Below are 15,150 nucleotides of genomic sequence, written 5' to 3' on the forward strand. Positions count from 1 at the left end.
CCCCCCAATTTTTAGTTTTTAAAAAATATTCTTTTGTATAAGTTGTTTTAAAAAAATTCTTACCTCCCCGCCCCATCAAATAATAATTTAGATATAGTTTTAATTTCTTAAAAAATATATTCTACCCCACCGCGCATAACCCTCTGCTCCAATTTTTTTCTCGTTTTGTGTTATACATATATTAGAATAGTATCATCTACTTGCTGCGAGACTTTCTTAAATTTTATTTTTTTTAAAAATAATTCCTTTTTTTATGATAAGTACTTTAATCTTTATCTCTTAACTAATATTAATATTTATTTAATTTTTGTCAAGATGAAATATTTTATCTATGCGGCAAGGTTTTGCAAATAAAAAAGAAAGTGTATTACATACACAACTGATGTATGTTTCTCAAACTAATAAGTGATAGTTTATTAGTGAGTGTGCACTGTAGTGATAAAACTCACTATTGATATTTCTTTAAAAAAATATTATTTTTATATGCACTTATTAAAATATGTTAAAATTTAAATATTTTAAATATTAATATTATTTAATTTTGTCAAGATGAAATATTTTATCTATGCGGCAAGGTTTTTGCAAATAAAAAAGAAAGTGTATTACATACACAACTGATGTATGTTTCTCAAACTAATAAGTGATAGTTTATTAGTGAGTGTGCACTGTAGTGATAAAACTCACTATTGATATTTCTTTAAAAAAATATTATTTTTATATGCACTTATTAAAATATGTTAAAATTTAAATATTTTAAATATTAATATTATTATTAACACTTGTAAACATGTCTGTAATTTTTAAATTTTGTGTAATTGCTTCTTATTTAGAAGTGGGAGTTGTGAATGATGAACGCAACTATAAAAATTGTATGGTACAACTACTAACAAAGCGTACAAACAAGGGCATTTTTATAATTTCAAGAAATAAATTGATTTTACTTTAATAAAGCCATGTATTATTACATATAGCTATCTTCTAGACTATTTTTTTTTTTTGAAGTTCTATGATGTTGTTTATCATTTTTAATTTTCGATTGAAGCTCTTGAAACTGTAGAAAAATTATCAGCAAAATAGTTTTATGTTGGTCTTAATTTCGTTGGTCCCTTATTTAGAAGTGGAAGTTGTGAAGGACGAACATAGCTGTAAAAGTTGTACGGTGCAACTGTAACAAAGCGTACAAAAAGGGCATTTTTGTAATTTCAAGAGATAAATTGGTTCTACTTTCATAAAGTCACATATTGTTACTTACAACTTTCTTCTAGACTATTCTTTATGAAGTTCCTTAACGTTGCTTACCTTTTTCCAATTCCCGACTAAAGCTCTTGAATTGGAGAGAAAATATCAAAAAATATTTTTTGTTGATCTTAATTTTTTTGGTCCCTTATTTAGAAGTGAGAGTTGTGAAGGACAAATACATTTGTAAAAATTGTACGAATCTAAAACGGAATAATTGTTATAATGAGCTTATACAACTTTAGTTTTATGTTTCTCTGATTGTTATTTTTTCATTATTTTCTTTTGTACGATCATTGAACGTAATTGTAGGGCACATACCATTTTCATCTAGTTACTATAGTCTATATAGGTAAAGAGTAAATAATTATTTATTCTTATTTTAAAAAAATCATGTAAAGAGATAAAGTAGTTTCAAGAAAAATAATTTGTTTACATGTTTTTGTGAAGCAAAATGAATCTTTCTTTGTACATGTAATTTATGACGTTCCAAAGAGGGTTTATTTGGGAAGTTGGCAAAGGGAGACTCCAATATTATTATTTCATCCTCTTAGGGTGTGTTTAGTACGAGGGGGATTTTTCATATTTAATTGATTAAATATTTTATTTGGAAAAATAACAGCTTCTTAAAAATGAGAAAATGAGCTCTCTAATAAAGCAGGGACTATATAAGAGTCTAGGCAAAGCACCTCTTGGTCGACATGCTTGCTTGCCGATCAAGGGACATTTTCGGCATGCAAAAAAATGAATAGCTTTGAATGTCTTGTACAACATGCTATTAAGGGTTATACTATTGCTTCGTATGACAAAGATGCCTAAGGATAATTATTTATTTATTAATTTATCCTTTGGGAAAAGTTTTGCCTCCCCTGACTTGTGGGTCCCATCCAGTGCTAATATTACTGCCAATTCTTTTTCAATTGCTCAAATTATAAATGATCTTCATTCAGATTACTTCACAACTCTTGCTCTTTTTTTTCTCTATCTCTCTCCTAACTAAAAATAACCAAGTTAATTAGTTAAATTGTTAAAATGCCCTAAATATTGATACCCGTTTAAGTAATTTAAAGCAACTCCTATCGACACTATTTTCTCTTAATAGTCACAACTATTAATTGTGATTGTGAGTGAAAATATATCACCTTTATGTTATGAAGAAATCAATGATTACAAATGAAGCATTATTTTTATATTGATAAATCATGAGTGACAAGCAGAGGCTGAATATTTTTACTTGAGCAAACAAGACTTTAATTTATATGAAATAATAATAATTATGTTCTTCAAGTTAAAGGATCTGCACTCTAAAAGTGCTTTTCACTTGATTTATTTTAACCAAAGTTACAAATTTGAAGAATTCCACATACTAAAAAGTGAACCAAGTAGACAATAAGTACAGAAGTTATCAATAATCACTCTTCAGAAAACTGGGACTTGTAGATATCATACCCAGTGGTTGCTGCAGTTTTTGGGAAAAACCTGATGGCGAAAGAGTATGGTACGGGAGGAACAAGATATTCGTCATGAACACAAGGGGACCAGCTATCGTCTCCGCCCAAACCCATGTGCTTGTGGTCAAGATGCACCTACAATGCAGAAAATCAATGTCAAAATGCTATTACTACAAATTTTCAAGGTTTCATTTGCTGCAACTCAAGATGATCTCTTTGGATCATTTTTCAACATTTGATTGGATATACCCGTTGGTGTGACAAAGAACGAAAACGACATTTACAAGTTGCTGAGAGAAAGTAGCATGGAGTGGGTAATGAGAGTTGCAAAACAGATGTTTAACACCCTTTTATAGGATGTAAAAGGTGTTGATGTTAAATATTTTCTTCACCAAACACAGAAAAGGAAACATTGTTCTTAATACCAAATGGAGCCTTTAAAAAAATAGATAGATTGTAAAAGGAGAATTAGCAGCACGGAGACAAGGCAGCTAATCCCAGGCACCCTAGGAAAACAAATACATTTGCTATTCCTTTTTCCCATTATGATTTACACCATGCTATTAATGCACAACTTGATTCCGAATGACATCCGTCACCAAAAGAGACACAACCACATGAACAGAATAAGTAATATGATGCAAGATTTTCTTTTTATTTCCTTCTAAAAAAATAAACAAAATCCTAGCTATGCAATCCCCCCCACCCCCCAAAGAAGATTTTCCTCAGCCACAGTTTCCTGACAACAAATTGATGGATATCGTAGTTCTTGTGTTAGAAACTAAAGAGTAAGATGCTCACTAAGTGGTCCAAGAAGTTGGCTGTGTTCCTCGACTACCAAACTAAAAGCCTCAAATTAAATCATCTTAGGGGAGACACAAAGCTAGCCAGTGAAAGTGTGCAAGTATGTGAAAGTTGAATTGCAACAACGCGTGCATAAGTCAGGGAATGAAATACCTCGATGTTTTCACTTTTCCTGAGATCCTCATTGTGTGTAGTTCTATCGAGCTCAGAGGTGCAGTAGTAGCTTGCATTCATTTGCATGGGTGGAGATCCTCCATATGTGGAAGCATAAAGTCCCACTCCATCTTTATTTTCAAATGTCACCCATCTAACATCTGCTCTGCCTGAGCACTCCCCGGGAACAACATATGGCACATGCATTTCACCTACGGATAGCTCATAAATACTTAAATGAGCAGCAGATTTCCGGTCTGGATAACATTCAAATGGTCCCCTTCCATACCATTTAACCTGGTCTACAGTTGAATCCAATTGAAATTCAACACCGACTCGTGGCAAAGGTGGAAGATCAGGACATGGATTTACATTGCACTCTAGCACAACATCTCCTGAACCATATATCAAAAGTGTCATGCCAACCTTAAAGAGAATATTAGAAGTTTCCGCATTTGAGGGAGTTTTCTCCTCTGGTTTTGCTATGCCATGATAAGTAGCTGATATTTTCACTTCGTGACTGTTCGTACTTTCCACAGAGCAGCTTTCGTTCACAAAGATTACCTTGTCAAGATTAGCAGCCTTCCACCTAGACAAGTAACTCTTTGGCCCTCCCCCTTTGTCATTATCTGTTGGTGCTCTCCAAAAGCATGGATAGATGCCTTTATTCATTATTGAAACTCCATTAACCTGCAATCATTGAGTGGAACAGAAAATAAAATTAAGAAATAACCCATCTTTATCATATGCGACATCATAACAGTTAAGTTGTCCCACAATTGATGAGGGTATGTGTTATTTCCATATATGATCACGTGCAACCCTCACCTCATGAGCTTCCTTTGGGATTTAGGCTCAGGGTCTATTTTCTTTACAATAACCAAAATTATATAGCTTCATACGATACTGTACCAACGCTCAATTTATTGAAGCATAAAGTAGTTACCTTCCATCCCTCTATACCACCAGTTTGTTTGTTAAATTTCAGCTCCCACCAGTCCTTCTGGCCAACCTTTATTATGTCATCAAGAACTTCACAAAGTAAAGTGGCATTGGTGCTTTTAATGATCTAAAACAATAATAGTTCTTAAAATAGTCAGTGATGTCTGAAAAAGGACTACCAGACTGATAAGAAATGTAAAGTATGAGTGATATACATGAGGGACAACATTCCGTCTGCTAGGCAACAGAACTTGAGTGGATGAAATGAGGTGACCAGAATTAGCCCACCGAGTAGAGTTCAAAAGCTTTGCTGTAATTGTTAAATAAATTTCTGCTGCACTAGATGTAGTCCATGCAGAAAACCATGGGCCAGATTCCCATTTTGTTTCATGGCTTCTCTGGGGTTCTATGACAAGTAGAGGGAGGATTCCAGACCCAAGTTCACACCCATCGCCATGAAGTACCCAGTTAAACTCCAAAGCTTGGGTAGTATCAAAGAAATGCATGTTTGTTATCTGAACAGAAAAGCCTAATTGTCATTTAAGAGATACTGATGCAAGTGAACAGAAAATTTAAGTGATATACAAGAGTACCTTAATAATTCCTTCGTTAAATGAGACCTTGATTGGCTGGTAAAGAAACTTAACCTCTGACAGAAGAAGTGTTAAACAGTTAGACACGTTCTAGTTTAGCAAGCACCAGCACCAGCAGCAACAACAACAACACACCCAGTGTTGTCCCACAAAGTTGGGTCTAGGGAGGGTAGTGTTTACACCGACCTAACCCCTACCTTAGAGGTACAGAAGTTGTTTTGGATAGACCCTTGGCTCAAGGAAAAACAGTCCAAAGCAGTCTAGAAAAAGAAGTAGCGGAAGTACAAGAAATAACAGATAGTAACAAAACCACAACAAAACAATACGATAGTGGAGGTACAAGGAATCAACACATAGTAACATAGATCGAAGAACAAGAAACTACAGGAGCAAAACTACGACTACTAATATGAACAAAGAGCAAGACAATCTGCTACCTACTACCCTTCTAACCTAATTCATGACCTCCACACCCTCCTATCTAAGGTCATGTCCTTGGTAAGCTCAAACTACACTATGTCCTATCTAATCACCTCTTCCCAATACTTCAGGTTACATGGTCCAATGTAGATACCATGCTCAAGCATGTACATGCTTTGTGCATACTGTCAATTGTTCCCTCCTTCCCCCTCCCCCATAAATTCCCAGACACAACAGGAGAAACTTGCAAGACTGCCAGCATGTTTGGGACATATTTGGCTATTTGCTAAACTTTCTGGTCACTGAAAGCAATTTCAATCAAATGAAAGATGAGCTATGAGTGAAAATTAAAAACTTTACCCCCAAAAGTACCCAAACAATTAAAATAAAAAAGTTGCTTATTCAGCATTGCTTAATGTTCCATGCTTCCACACCCTACACTTTTTGAAAAAAGGTTCATTGACGTGACTTATTGTCTAATAGTCTTGCAAAGCTATTTATACGACAAAGGGGAAAAACAAATTATTGAACAAGATAGCTGTCTACTCACCATGTAATGCAGGATGAGGACTTCGATCAGGAAATATGACACCATTTAGGCAGAAGTTCAAATCATTAGGAGTGTCCCCAAAATCACCTCCATATGCCCAGCGCATTTTCCCACATACTTCCTTTAATAATCCCTATAGAAAGTGCCAAATGATAGTGTTCAATAAAAAAAAGGAACTAAAAGAACAGAAAGGCACAACATCTCTACACCTACTACATTCCGTGTGGGAGTTGAAGCCTTTTGTAACTGCGTAGGCTTCAGAATATCATGCAACAATTATGCGGTCAAATGGTTTAGCTTGGTTCTCCATGTGACAATGTTAACAATAGCAACAACATGCATTTCACATCAAAAGTTGCACTTGCAGCCACAAATGCTAGATCCAAAATCAGACAGCTTGTGCCTTCTAAACAGGATTTAAGTATTAAATGAACAAACTCTGATTTTCGTAATATGCACGCAGAATAGAGACAGCCACCAAGTTCTATTTCACCCAAATAGGACAGGCATTAGTCCTAGTATTTGAATTTAAATTCAACAATCTATCCTACATGGGGTTTGCATCTCTAAAATGTCTTAGGTCAATAAACATACATTTGCTTTAACTCCAACAACAGCTTGAAGCCAAAAAAATAGAGTCATGATAATGTTTTCGGAAACCAACTAACTGTGAAATATGTTGAAGGGAAAAAACTGCAAAGCAATTTATTTTAGCAACTACATTAACTCCTATTTATTAAAAGATGTACATAATTACGGGACCAATCCTAAATCATGAACAAACCTGATCAGCCCAATCCCATATAAAGCCTCCTTGCAGACCAAAGATACTATCTATTGCTTCCCAATATTTATGGAGATTCCCATTGCTGTTTCCCATGGCATGTGAATATCTGAGCAGTTTTACACCAAAAATTGCAACGTAAAGTCATCGCATTAAAAATTACGAGCAGTTAAATTGACCAAGAAAAAGAAGTGGATAATGGAAGATCATACTCGCACAATATCACAGGCCTCTGTTCGGTTGGATCTTTTGCTATTTCAACTATTTGGGACACACGTGCATACATGGGACATACAATATCTGTTGAAGATGTTCTCGATCCACCACCTTCATAGTGCACCAGTCTTGATGCATCTTTTTCTCGTACCCAACCTGAAAAGACTCTCTAACTTGGTTACTGAACATGACGAACTAAACAGGAATATAGTTGTTAGTAGTTGCAAAGGCTGTATGGGTGGATCTAAAATCTAGCCCTTTCTGAGCTGGACATCACGAAAGAAGTATGACATATCCTACGTTTTTTTAACCACCTAGAGGATCACCATTATCACATGCAGGATAATAAAGTATATTATGCATTTAGCCTCTGATCCTTTATTTTACTTTCTTCAATTGAGAATCTCCCTCTAACTTGGCTATCTACAAGTTATTTACAAACACTTTAGTCATTCGGATAGTGTTCTGATCTATAAACTATAATCAAATATACCTAGCAATTATGGATTCAAGCAACATATAAAACAAGCCTTAGCAATGTTAGGGAAGTATACTAAAGGTGGTTCCTTCGGGGCTGGCTTTGTGGCTAAAGTACATTGAAGGCAGTCCCTTCGGGACTGGCTTTGTGGCTAAAGTACAATGAAGGCAGTCCCTTCAGGGCTGGCTTTGTGACTAAACTACTGTTCCTCTACCAGTAAGAGACCTAGAGCTCAAATGGGAAAAACTGAAGAGCGAGTAGCATCTGTGTTTGAAGTTGTGGCCACATGTATTTACCTACAAGGGAGTGTCCTTACATCCCTTGGAAAGCTTAGCACTTCACTTTTTGAAGAACAAAGAGTTGACACAACAGAAAATGGAAAGTAAAAATAATGAAAAAGTATATACCAGAGAGTGCTGCATGATTCGGTCCATAGCTTGCCTCATTCCCTATGGACCATACTATAATACAGGCATGATTTTTGTCCCTTTCAACCATGCCGACCACACGATCCAACATGGAAGCAGCCCAACAAGATTCCTGTGTAGGATGCTTATAATTTGGATAGTCAAAAAAACCATGTGTCTCGATATTGGCCTCATCTACCATGTACATGCCAAACAGATCACACAACTCATACCAGCGCTGATGCTGAGGATAATGGCTGTTCCTGACAGCATTAATATTGTTTTGTTTCATCAAAACCAAATCCTACAAGAAGTAACAGGATATATGATTTGCCTTCAACAGAAAATAAGAAGATTTCACAATGAAAATCTATAAGCATGCCTGCAATTTTACAATGAAGAGAAATTCATCACATGTTTAAACAAAAAGGAAAAAGAAAAAGAATTTAACAAACCTTGACCATGCAGGACTCCAAGTTTGTCTTTCCAAGACGTGGATGGTGCTCATGCCTGTTCACCCCTCTAATTACTACTGGACGCCCATTTACTAGCAGCTGTTTAGGGGCTTTTGATATTTTTCTCATACCAACTTGGCATGATTCACAATCAACCAACTTCCCTGATGCATCTTTAAGGGTGATAACAAGAGTGTAGAGATTTGGCTGTTAACAGAAGAAAGATAAGGATAAGGAATTTCTTAAAAGTTGCAGTGAGAGCATTAAAGTAAATAACCTCTATTTGAGGTCAGAGAAAACCATCGGTCAACTTCTGCAATTACAGGGCAAATCCCATCCTACCTAAGCAACACTACAAAGCTAACTTCCAAGTACAATGTTAATCTTTCAAATGTGAGTTCGATAAAATCGTTGAGATGGCCGATGTAGTATCATGGTGTACATAAAACCCATTTTGCTAAGAGGCCCTAAGTGAGTCAGAGTGAAGTTTCTACACGGTAATCAAAAGTCTTCCATCCTTTCCTAGTTATAACTAGAAATAAAGTCGTGCAAATCTTAGCTAAAGCTTTGGAATTCAATACATGGCAGGGTCATTCAAAATGTAGAGGTCAAATATTATGACGAAGCATACAAGATTTCCCAACCTAATAAAGCAGAAAGATTCCTTGCACTCTAAGCTTCGCTGCAAGGGAGTGCAGGAGAAAAAGCAGACTACCAGATTATAATGAATGATTAACATTGTACTAGTACTACTAAAATGTAGTGGAACATAGTATCAGTTCTAAACCAAATCCAAAATCAAATGAGTTTTGAGTGGGGCATCAAATGAGATATGCAATAATTGAGGTTAGACCAAAAAAATAGAAGCAAAAAATATGCCCTTTATGAGATAATAGAACAAGGAAGCATTATAAAACATTATCATGGTTTAGATTTCCAAAACTTTTGTGACCAAATTGATTTGCTTCTCTACCTTTGAGGTTGGGGTAAGGTACATGCACACTCTACCCTCCCCAGTCCCCACTTTGTGGGACTACACTAGGTATGTTGCTATTGTAAAGCTAAGAAAAATCACTTACTTGCTCTGCAGACCAAAGTTTAGGTGCTTGCACCTTCCCCACAAGCATGTAGCCTTTAAATCCCACACAAGGATCAGAAGACAGAACCAACTCCAGATGAGCAATGTTAGCAGAAAGCAAATCAATATGGTCAGAGCGGCTAAGCCAATTTCCACTGTCATAGAGTGAAACTTCAATAGTGAAGTCAGCAATATCATTATTATCAAGTGAGTTATCAATTTTCACTTCCACCTGCATTATAGAAAGAATAAAGTAAAATCAGCAAAATTATGTCATGCGCTTTTAAAATCCCTCCTTTCCAAAAAAATAACATGCTAAAATTTTAAGCCGTCCCAATTTACCGATTGCCTAAAGTGACAAAAGTTTCTCCCTGTATGGTTCAAGCAAAATGATAAAACAATAAAGAGGGAAACTATTCTATGGAAATTGATTGTCTGCTCACAACATGGACATAGCTAGGGATGGCAATGGGGCGGGGCGGGTTTAAGGTTGTGCGGGGGAGGGATGCGGGGCAAGTTGAAGTGGCTTTTTTAAAAACTAATGCGGGGCGGGTTGCGGGTCTATGCGATTTTATGCGAGTTCAAACTTAATTTTAACTTTTTACATGTTATAAGAGTTATAGAGCATTATCTGTTAAGAGAGTTTGTTTAAAGTTACTAAAGTATTCAAGATAGTAAATGAAAATGGTTCAATCAAAACTAATACAATTTCTTACATGCTTCCCAATTGACCTCTAAAAAATAAAATTTTAAGTCATTATCTATTAAATTAATACAACTTAATGAAAAAATGAATTTATTTTTATGAATTTTATTTTTAGTATCAAACTTAACTAGAAAAGGAAAATATTAAAAAAATTATGTGGGGCGGGTTCATGCAAGGCGGGTCTATGCGGGGGGGAGCGGAGCGGGTTGAAAATGAAAAAATTGTTATGCGGGTGCCGGGGCGGATTAAAATTTTTGCGGGCTAAGCTCAACCCGTCCAGTCCTGCCCCGCACTGCCCCATTGCCATCCCTAGACATAGCAAATGTTATCTTTATCCTTGGGGATTTCTAGGTTTTCAAAAAAATCAAACAGTAAAACCAAAGGTTATATTATCAGGTTAAACATTTATTAGCAAAAGTCTAGAACTCTAGTCATTCTCACTCAACCACCTGCTCTCTGCCTTCTCCACATCTAGTAGGGTGACGATGGCTTGTAAATTCCAGCAATTTTTTCCACAATTGAGCGGCAGAACTGTATACATTTTATATGATACACTGCACAAGTAGGATAGCGAAAAAGAAAAGGGAATCTAAGAAATCCATTCCCGCTTTATGATTACCTCTATGTCTGCATAAGAAAAATCTTCGCCTATGTTTGTTCTGAAGAAATAGTCAGCAACAAACGTCTGCATCAGAAAAGTTGGGTAATAAGTCAGCAATGACCTAGCCAAAACAGAGAATGCCAATAGTAAAAGGCAGAACAGTAAGAGCAAACTGCCAGTCACAGTGATATAAAGAATGGTTAAAAGAAGATGAGTTGTTCACAACCAAAACACTGCAAAAAGTCATAAAAAAATCAAACTTCCCAAGAATCCTATAGAGTATAGACTTGGCAAGAGTGTAATGAAAAAGGAACTGTCATATGTCAGACAGAGATAAATATGGTTTATAATACTATGACTGATTCTCAAGCAAAAATTACTACAACAAACCTGGAACTCGGAGTGCAATGAAAAAGAATTGCATCATCACAACACATAGAGACAGAAAAACCTTCCGACTTGATTCAAGGGGGAAAAGTCAATACAATCCTGCTCCCATTGTCCCAATCATTAATACAATCCTACTCCCATTGTCCCAATCAATATTGATCTTTATCTGGATGGTCACATGATAAAATCCATTTTCTGTAAAGGAAAAGTCTCTACACTTTTATAACTAAAAGAAACTATTGGGGAAAACTCTTACTATAGATAATGTAAATTTCCCATAACTTTTGCTTTCTTAACCAAAAAGTAAGAGTAGTCATCACATATTCACCTATTTAATTGTACCGCGTTAACACAGGAAATTAATTCATGGAAGGATCGCCATTCTTGCTACAGCCGAAGTCACAGACTCACAGCTAAAATCATCAAGTAAAGACTAGAGACAAAAAATAATCTATTCTAACATCCCAATTCATTGTTTCCGGTGTTGGGCCCAGATGTCCAGTCCTGGGGGAAAGGGGGGGGGGGTAAGAGGTCCTTGGGTCTCCTTATATGGTCTTGGGCAATCCTCCCCTCCCGAGCTAGCTTTTTGGGGTTGAGTTAGGCCCAAGATCCATTTCTTTATAAAGGCAATGCTGGAAAATCCATATGACCAACACCAAATGTATAAATATGCAATCTTACGCAGATTTGACCTTCTTTTGGCATGGAAATCAAGGTTTGAAGAGAGGAAATTTATGCACTAGATGAAAGATCAAGATCCAAACGGAGTTTTTCTACATATTCTCTCTTGAATTCTTCCTTTATGCATTCTATGGAGTATTTGGTGACTAGGTGTGTTCTTTTGAAAAGGGTTATGACTAAATTCCTTATCTAGAGTTTGATGGACCTATTGGTTCTTGGTTATTGGCTATTTGTTTAACCTTATGCTTTATCAATTTTCATTGATGAGCTTTCGATTAGAACAATCCTAATTATATGAACGGAACTCGGAAGAGATAATTTGAGTTGATAGTCAAACAACAAGAAATCGTGTTAACTACTTACTTTGATCTATCGGTTGAGTTTAAAAATAAACCAAACAGTCCCATAATTTTTTATTTTTTTTTGATAACCGAGAAAATCCGTCTGTGACCCACCCTTTGGACCAATCACAGCCTTCAAACAGTCCCATAATCACTAGCGGATAATCAGATATTACCCTTAATAAGCTAGGAAAAGTTTCACGAGGATGATGGAGTAGTGAAAGTAAGAAAAAGAAAGTTTATGATTGCGTCTCGAATTAAAAATCAGGGAAATGAATTTATATGCGGTATTGGAGGACTTTATGCGCCGGTAGGGGAGGGATCTAAGGTGAGCTTCTGGAACGAGATGTCTACTTTGATGGCAGAGTGGGATATCCCCTAGGTGTTAGGGGAAGATTTTAATACGATAAGACTTCGAGAGGAAAGGCTGGCGTATAGTGTGATATCTAGGGTAATGGAGAAGTTTTGAGAGTTTATTGGTCGCCACTTATTTCACCTTCCTTTAACAGGTGCTACATTACATGGACTAGATCAAAGGACTCAATATCTGGATTATCAGTGTCCACCGCTTGCGATGAGATGGTTTTGAATGTGATCCAAATTCCACTACTGAGACTAACATCAGATCACTGACCTGTCTACTTTTGTTCAAATTTATTTCATCATTCATCATTTAGATGACAAACAATCATTTCTACAAAGTTCGATTCTTCATTGTTATTTCTACAGCTAGTAATTATTACTCCTTCCGTTCTAGTGGAGGTGGATCATGGTTTTTGCACCTTTTGAGCTTGGTGATTTTCCAAGTTAAATCATTCTTACTGTTTCATACTCAACTGTTATAGATTATCAAACCAAATACTCATAACAACTACGTTTTATAGTCGTGTTGGACAAATTTTAGTAGGATATGAGAATCAGGTACGAACCAATTCACCCCACCCACCACCCACCACCCACCCCGAATCATTAAGGTGCACTCAAACTAACAGAGAAATTGATCATACAGAACGCAAGTAAGATAAGGACAGGGTAGCTTGAGACAAGGGATGGGAGGTAAATCTTTAGCCAAATGGGGCACAATAAATATTTCTATCGTTAATATTGAGGAAAAAAATAGGACAGACAATAAAGTAACTTGCTAGGAAATTACTTTTCTTTTCAGAGCCAGTTTCCAGATTCCAAAGAATAGTTCCAGAGAAAAAGGAAACACAGAACTCATTTGAAAGGAAAAGTTCACACCTTAGGCTTTGCTAGAAGAAGCACATCTCGGTGTATCCCTGATAACCACCAATGATCCTGATCTTCAAGATAGGAACCATCACTCCATCTCATCACTTGAACAGCCAGACAATTTCCTTTTCCTGACCCATGTGGATGGCAAAAATCTGTGATCTCAAATTCGGCAGGGAGTCTGCTATCCTGACTGAACCATACAATAAAAATTAGATCAATCATCCATTACAAAGAACCATGTAACTGAGACTTTCATCTGTGCTTTAGCTTCAAGCATCTCAGTCCAACATGAGAAAACATCGTAACTGGTATATGATGTTTGAAATAAAACAAAAACAAGTAAAAATCACCATAATCTGAGAAATGAAGGAGTTGAGATATATAGAAGTATTGAAAACATAATGAAGAATCCCAAAAACAATCCATGTAACTGAAATTTGTAGGAGTCCACATCCGAGAGAGTGAATAATCAACAAGAATACAAATACGAAACGTAGAACTTCTGTACTTATTTAACAACTTGCAGCAGTTTTTACATAATTGCAGAAGTGCCATTTAACGATATTGTGACAAAAATGAGTGACAGCACTAACTGGAAATAAGGAAGTGACAAGATACAATATTTTTATGGCTTTGATCCCTTTCTACAGCTGATTTGGAAAATGGTCTAATCCAATTTTTCATGCTACACAAGCTAGTTAAAGATTCTGATACACAACATCAACTTCCATCCACATGTTGGATTATCCTGTCTTACCCTTGCTAGAGTCCTAGAAAACAATAGAAAATATTCTACTAAACTCATTGTGAGGACTACTTATCATGTATGTTGTTTACAGAAGTAACTCATTGATTTAGGTGTTTAATACACAAGGGACAGCCAGCAATGAAAATAGAGCAAAAATAAACTAGAATTATCTTGAACTGATTGTAACGAAATACAACTTTATCTAAAAAGGAGTTTACGACACTAGAAACAAAGAAAGTATAGACTACGTGATAGAAGGAAAGTTACATAAATGGCGGTATTTCCTAATTATTGTAAGAAGAATATTATCTTCTATAGAGCTAAACACATTGAATACGTCTAGAACATTCCAACATATATATGTATTTGAGCTGGTAAATTGAAAAATGGAACGTCAAGTATGCCGGAAAAAGCTATTGTTGAAGATTCATCCACAATAGGCAAAATGACATGAATCTATAATACGGTTTAAATTGGCACCTAAAGAGTGACCAAGAAAGTTGCCCCAGCATGCCAGAAAATTCAATATTCCGAGAAACAACTTAATACCTGAACTTCACTACCAGATTGGAGCAGTGCCAGAAATTCAATTTTCAACAGAGAGACTAAATACCCAAACACTGATGAGTGGAAATTCAATTCAGTAGAGAGACTCGATGCCTAAAACTTATACTGTCAAGAAGAAGAGAGGAACGTAGGAGTATGTCTTGCTTGAGAAAGAGCCGAAAGAGTAGTCAAAAGAGATGATGTTGCCATTTCTGGAAAAGAGACAAGAAAAGTACAATTCTGACAAGATTGTAAGGTCCTTTTCTGGTAGATTGAAACTATTTCGATCCAGGAACACAATAGAACTTGTTTTGATTTTTTTTTTTTTTTATGA

The 15,150-nt window shown here is 35.9% G+C and overlaps 1 protein-coding gene across 1 annotated transcript in view; it reads right to left on the reverse strand.

The window, feature by feature from the left end:
• Nucleotides 1–2,463: 2,463 nt before the first annotated feature.
• LOC102585159 (beta-galactosidase) overlaps nucleotides 2,464–15,150 on the reverse strand; it is a 26,941-nt gene continuing 14,254 nt past the window's right edge. The window contains exons 6-18 of the mRNA XM_006351002.2: nucleotides 13,529–13,712; nucleotides 10,893–10,958; nucleotides 9,569–9,799; nucleotides 8,490–8,696; nucleotides 8,035–8,338; nucleotides 7,146–7,305; nucleotides 6,934–7,042; nucleotides 6,150–6,282; nucleotides 5,180–5,235; nucleotides 4,802–5,101; nucleotides 4,591–4,713; nucleotides 3,645–4,334; nucleotides 2,464–2,822 (exon numbers count right to left, since the gene is read on the reverse strand). Of these exons, the coding sequence (XP_006351064.1) occupies nucleotides 2,649–2,822; nucleotides 3,645–4,334; nucleotides 4,591–4,713; nucleotides 4,802–5,101; nucleotides 5,180–5,235; nucleotides 6,150–6,282; nucleotides 6,934–7,042; nucleotides 7,146–7,305; nucleotides 8,035–8,338; nucleotides 8,490–8,696; nucleotides 9,569–9,799; nucleotides 10,893–10,958; nucleotides 13,529–13,712 (2,737 nt within the window). The 3' untranslated portion in view covers nucleotides 2,464–2,648. The remainder of the gene's footprint in view (nucleotides 2,823–3,644; nucleotides 4,335–4,590; nucleotides 4,714–4,801; nucleotides 5,102–5,179; nucleotides 5,236–6,149; nucleotides 6,283–6,933; nucleotides 7,043–7,145; nucleotides 7,306–8,034; nucleotides 8,339–8,489; nucleotides 8,697–9,568; nucleotides 9,800–10,892; nucleotides 10,959–13,528; nucleotides 13,713–15,150) is intronic.

Source organism: Solanum tuberosum, unplaced genomic scaffold (genome assembly GCF_000226075.1).
Source record: "Solanum tuberosum cultivar DM 1-3 516 R44 unplaced genomic scaffold, SolTub_3.0 scf00132, whole genome shotgun sequence".
Taxonomy (NCBI): domain Eukaryota; kingdom Viridiplantae; phylum Streptophyta; class Magnoliopsida; order Solanales; family Solanaceae; genus Solanum; species Solanum tuberosum.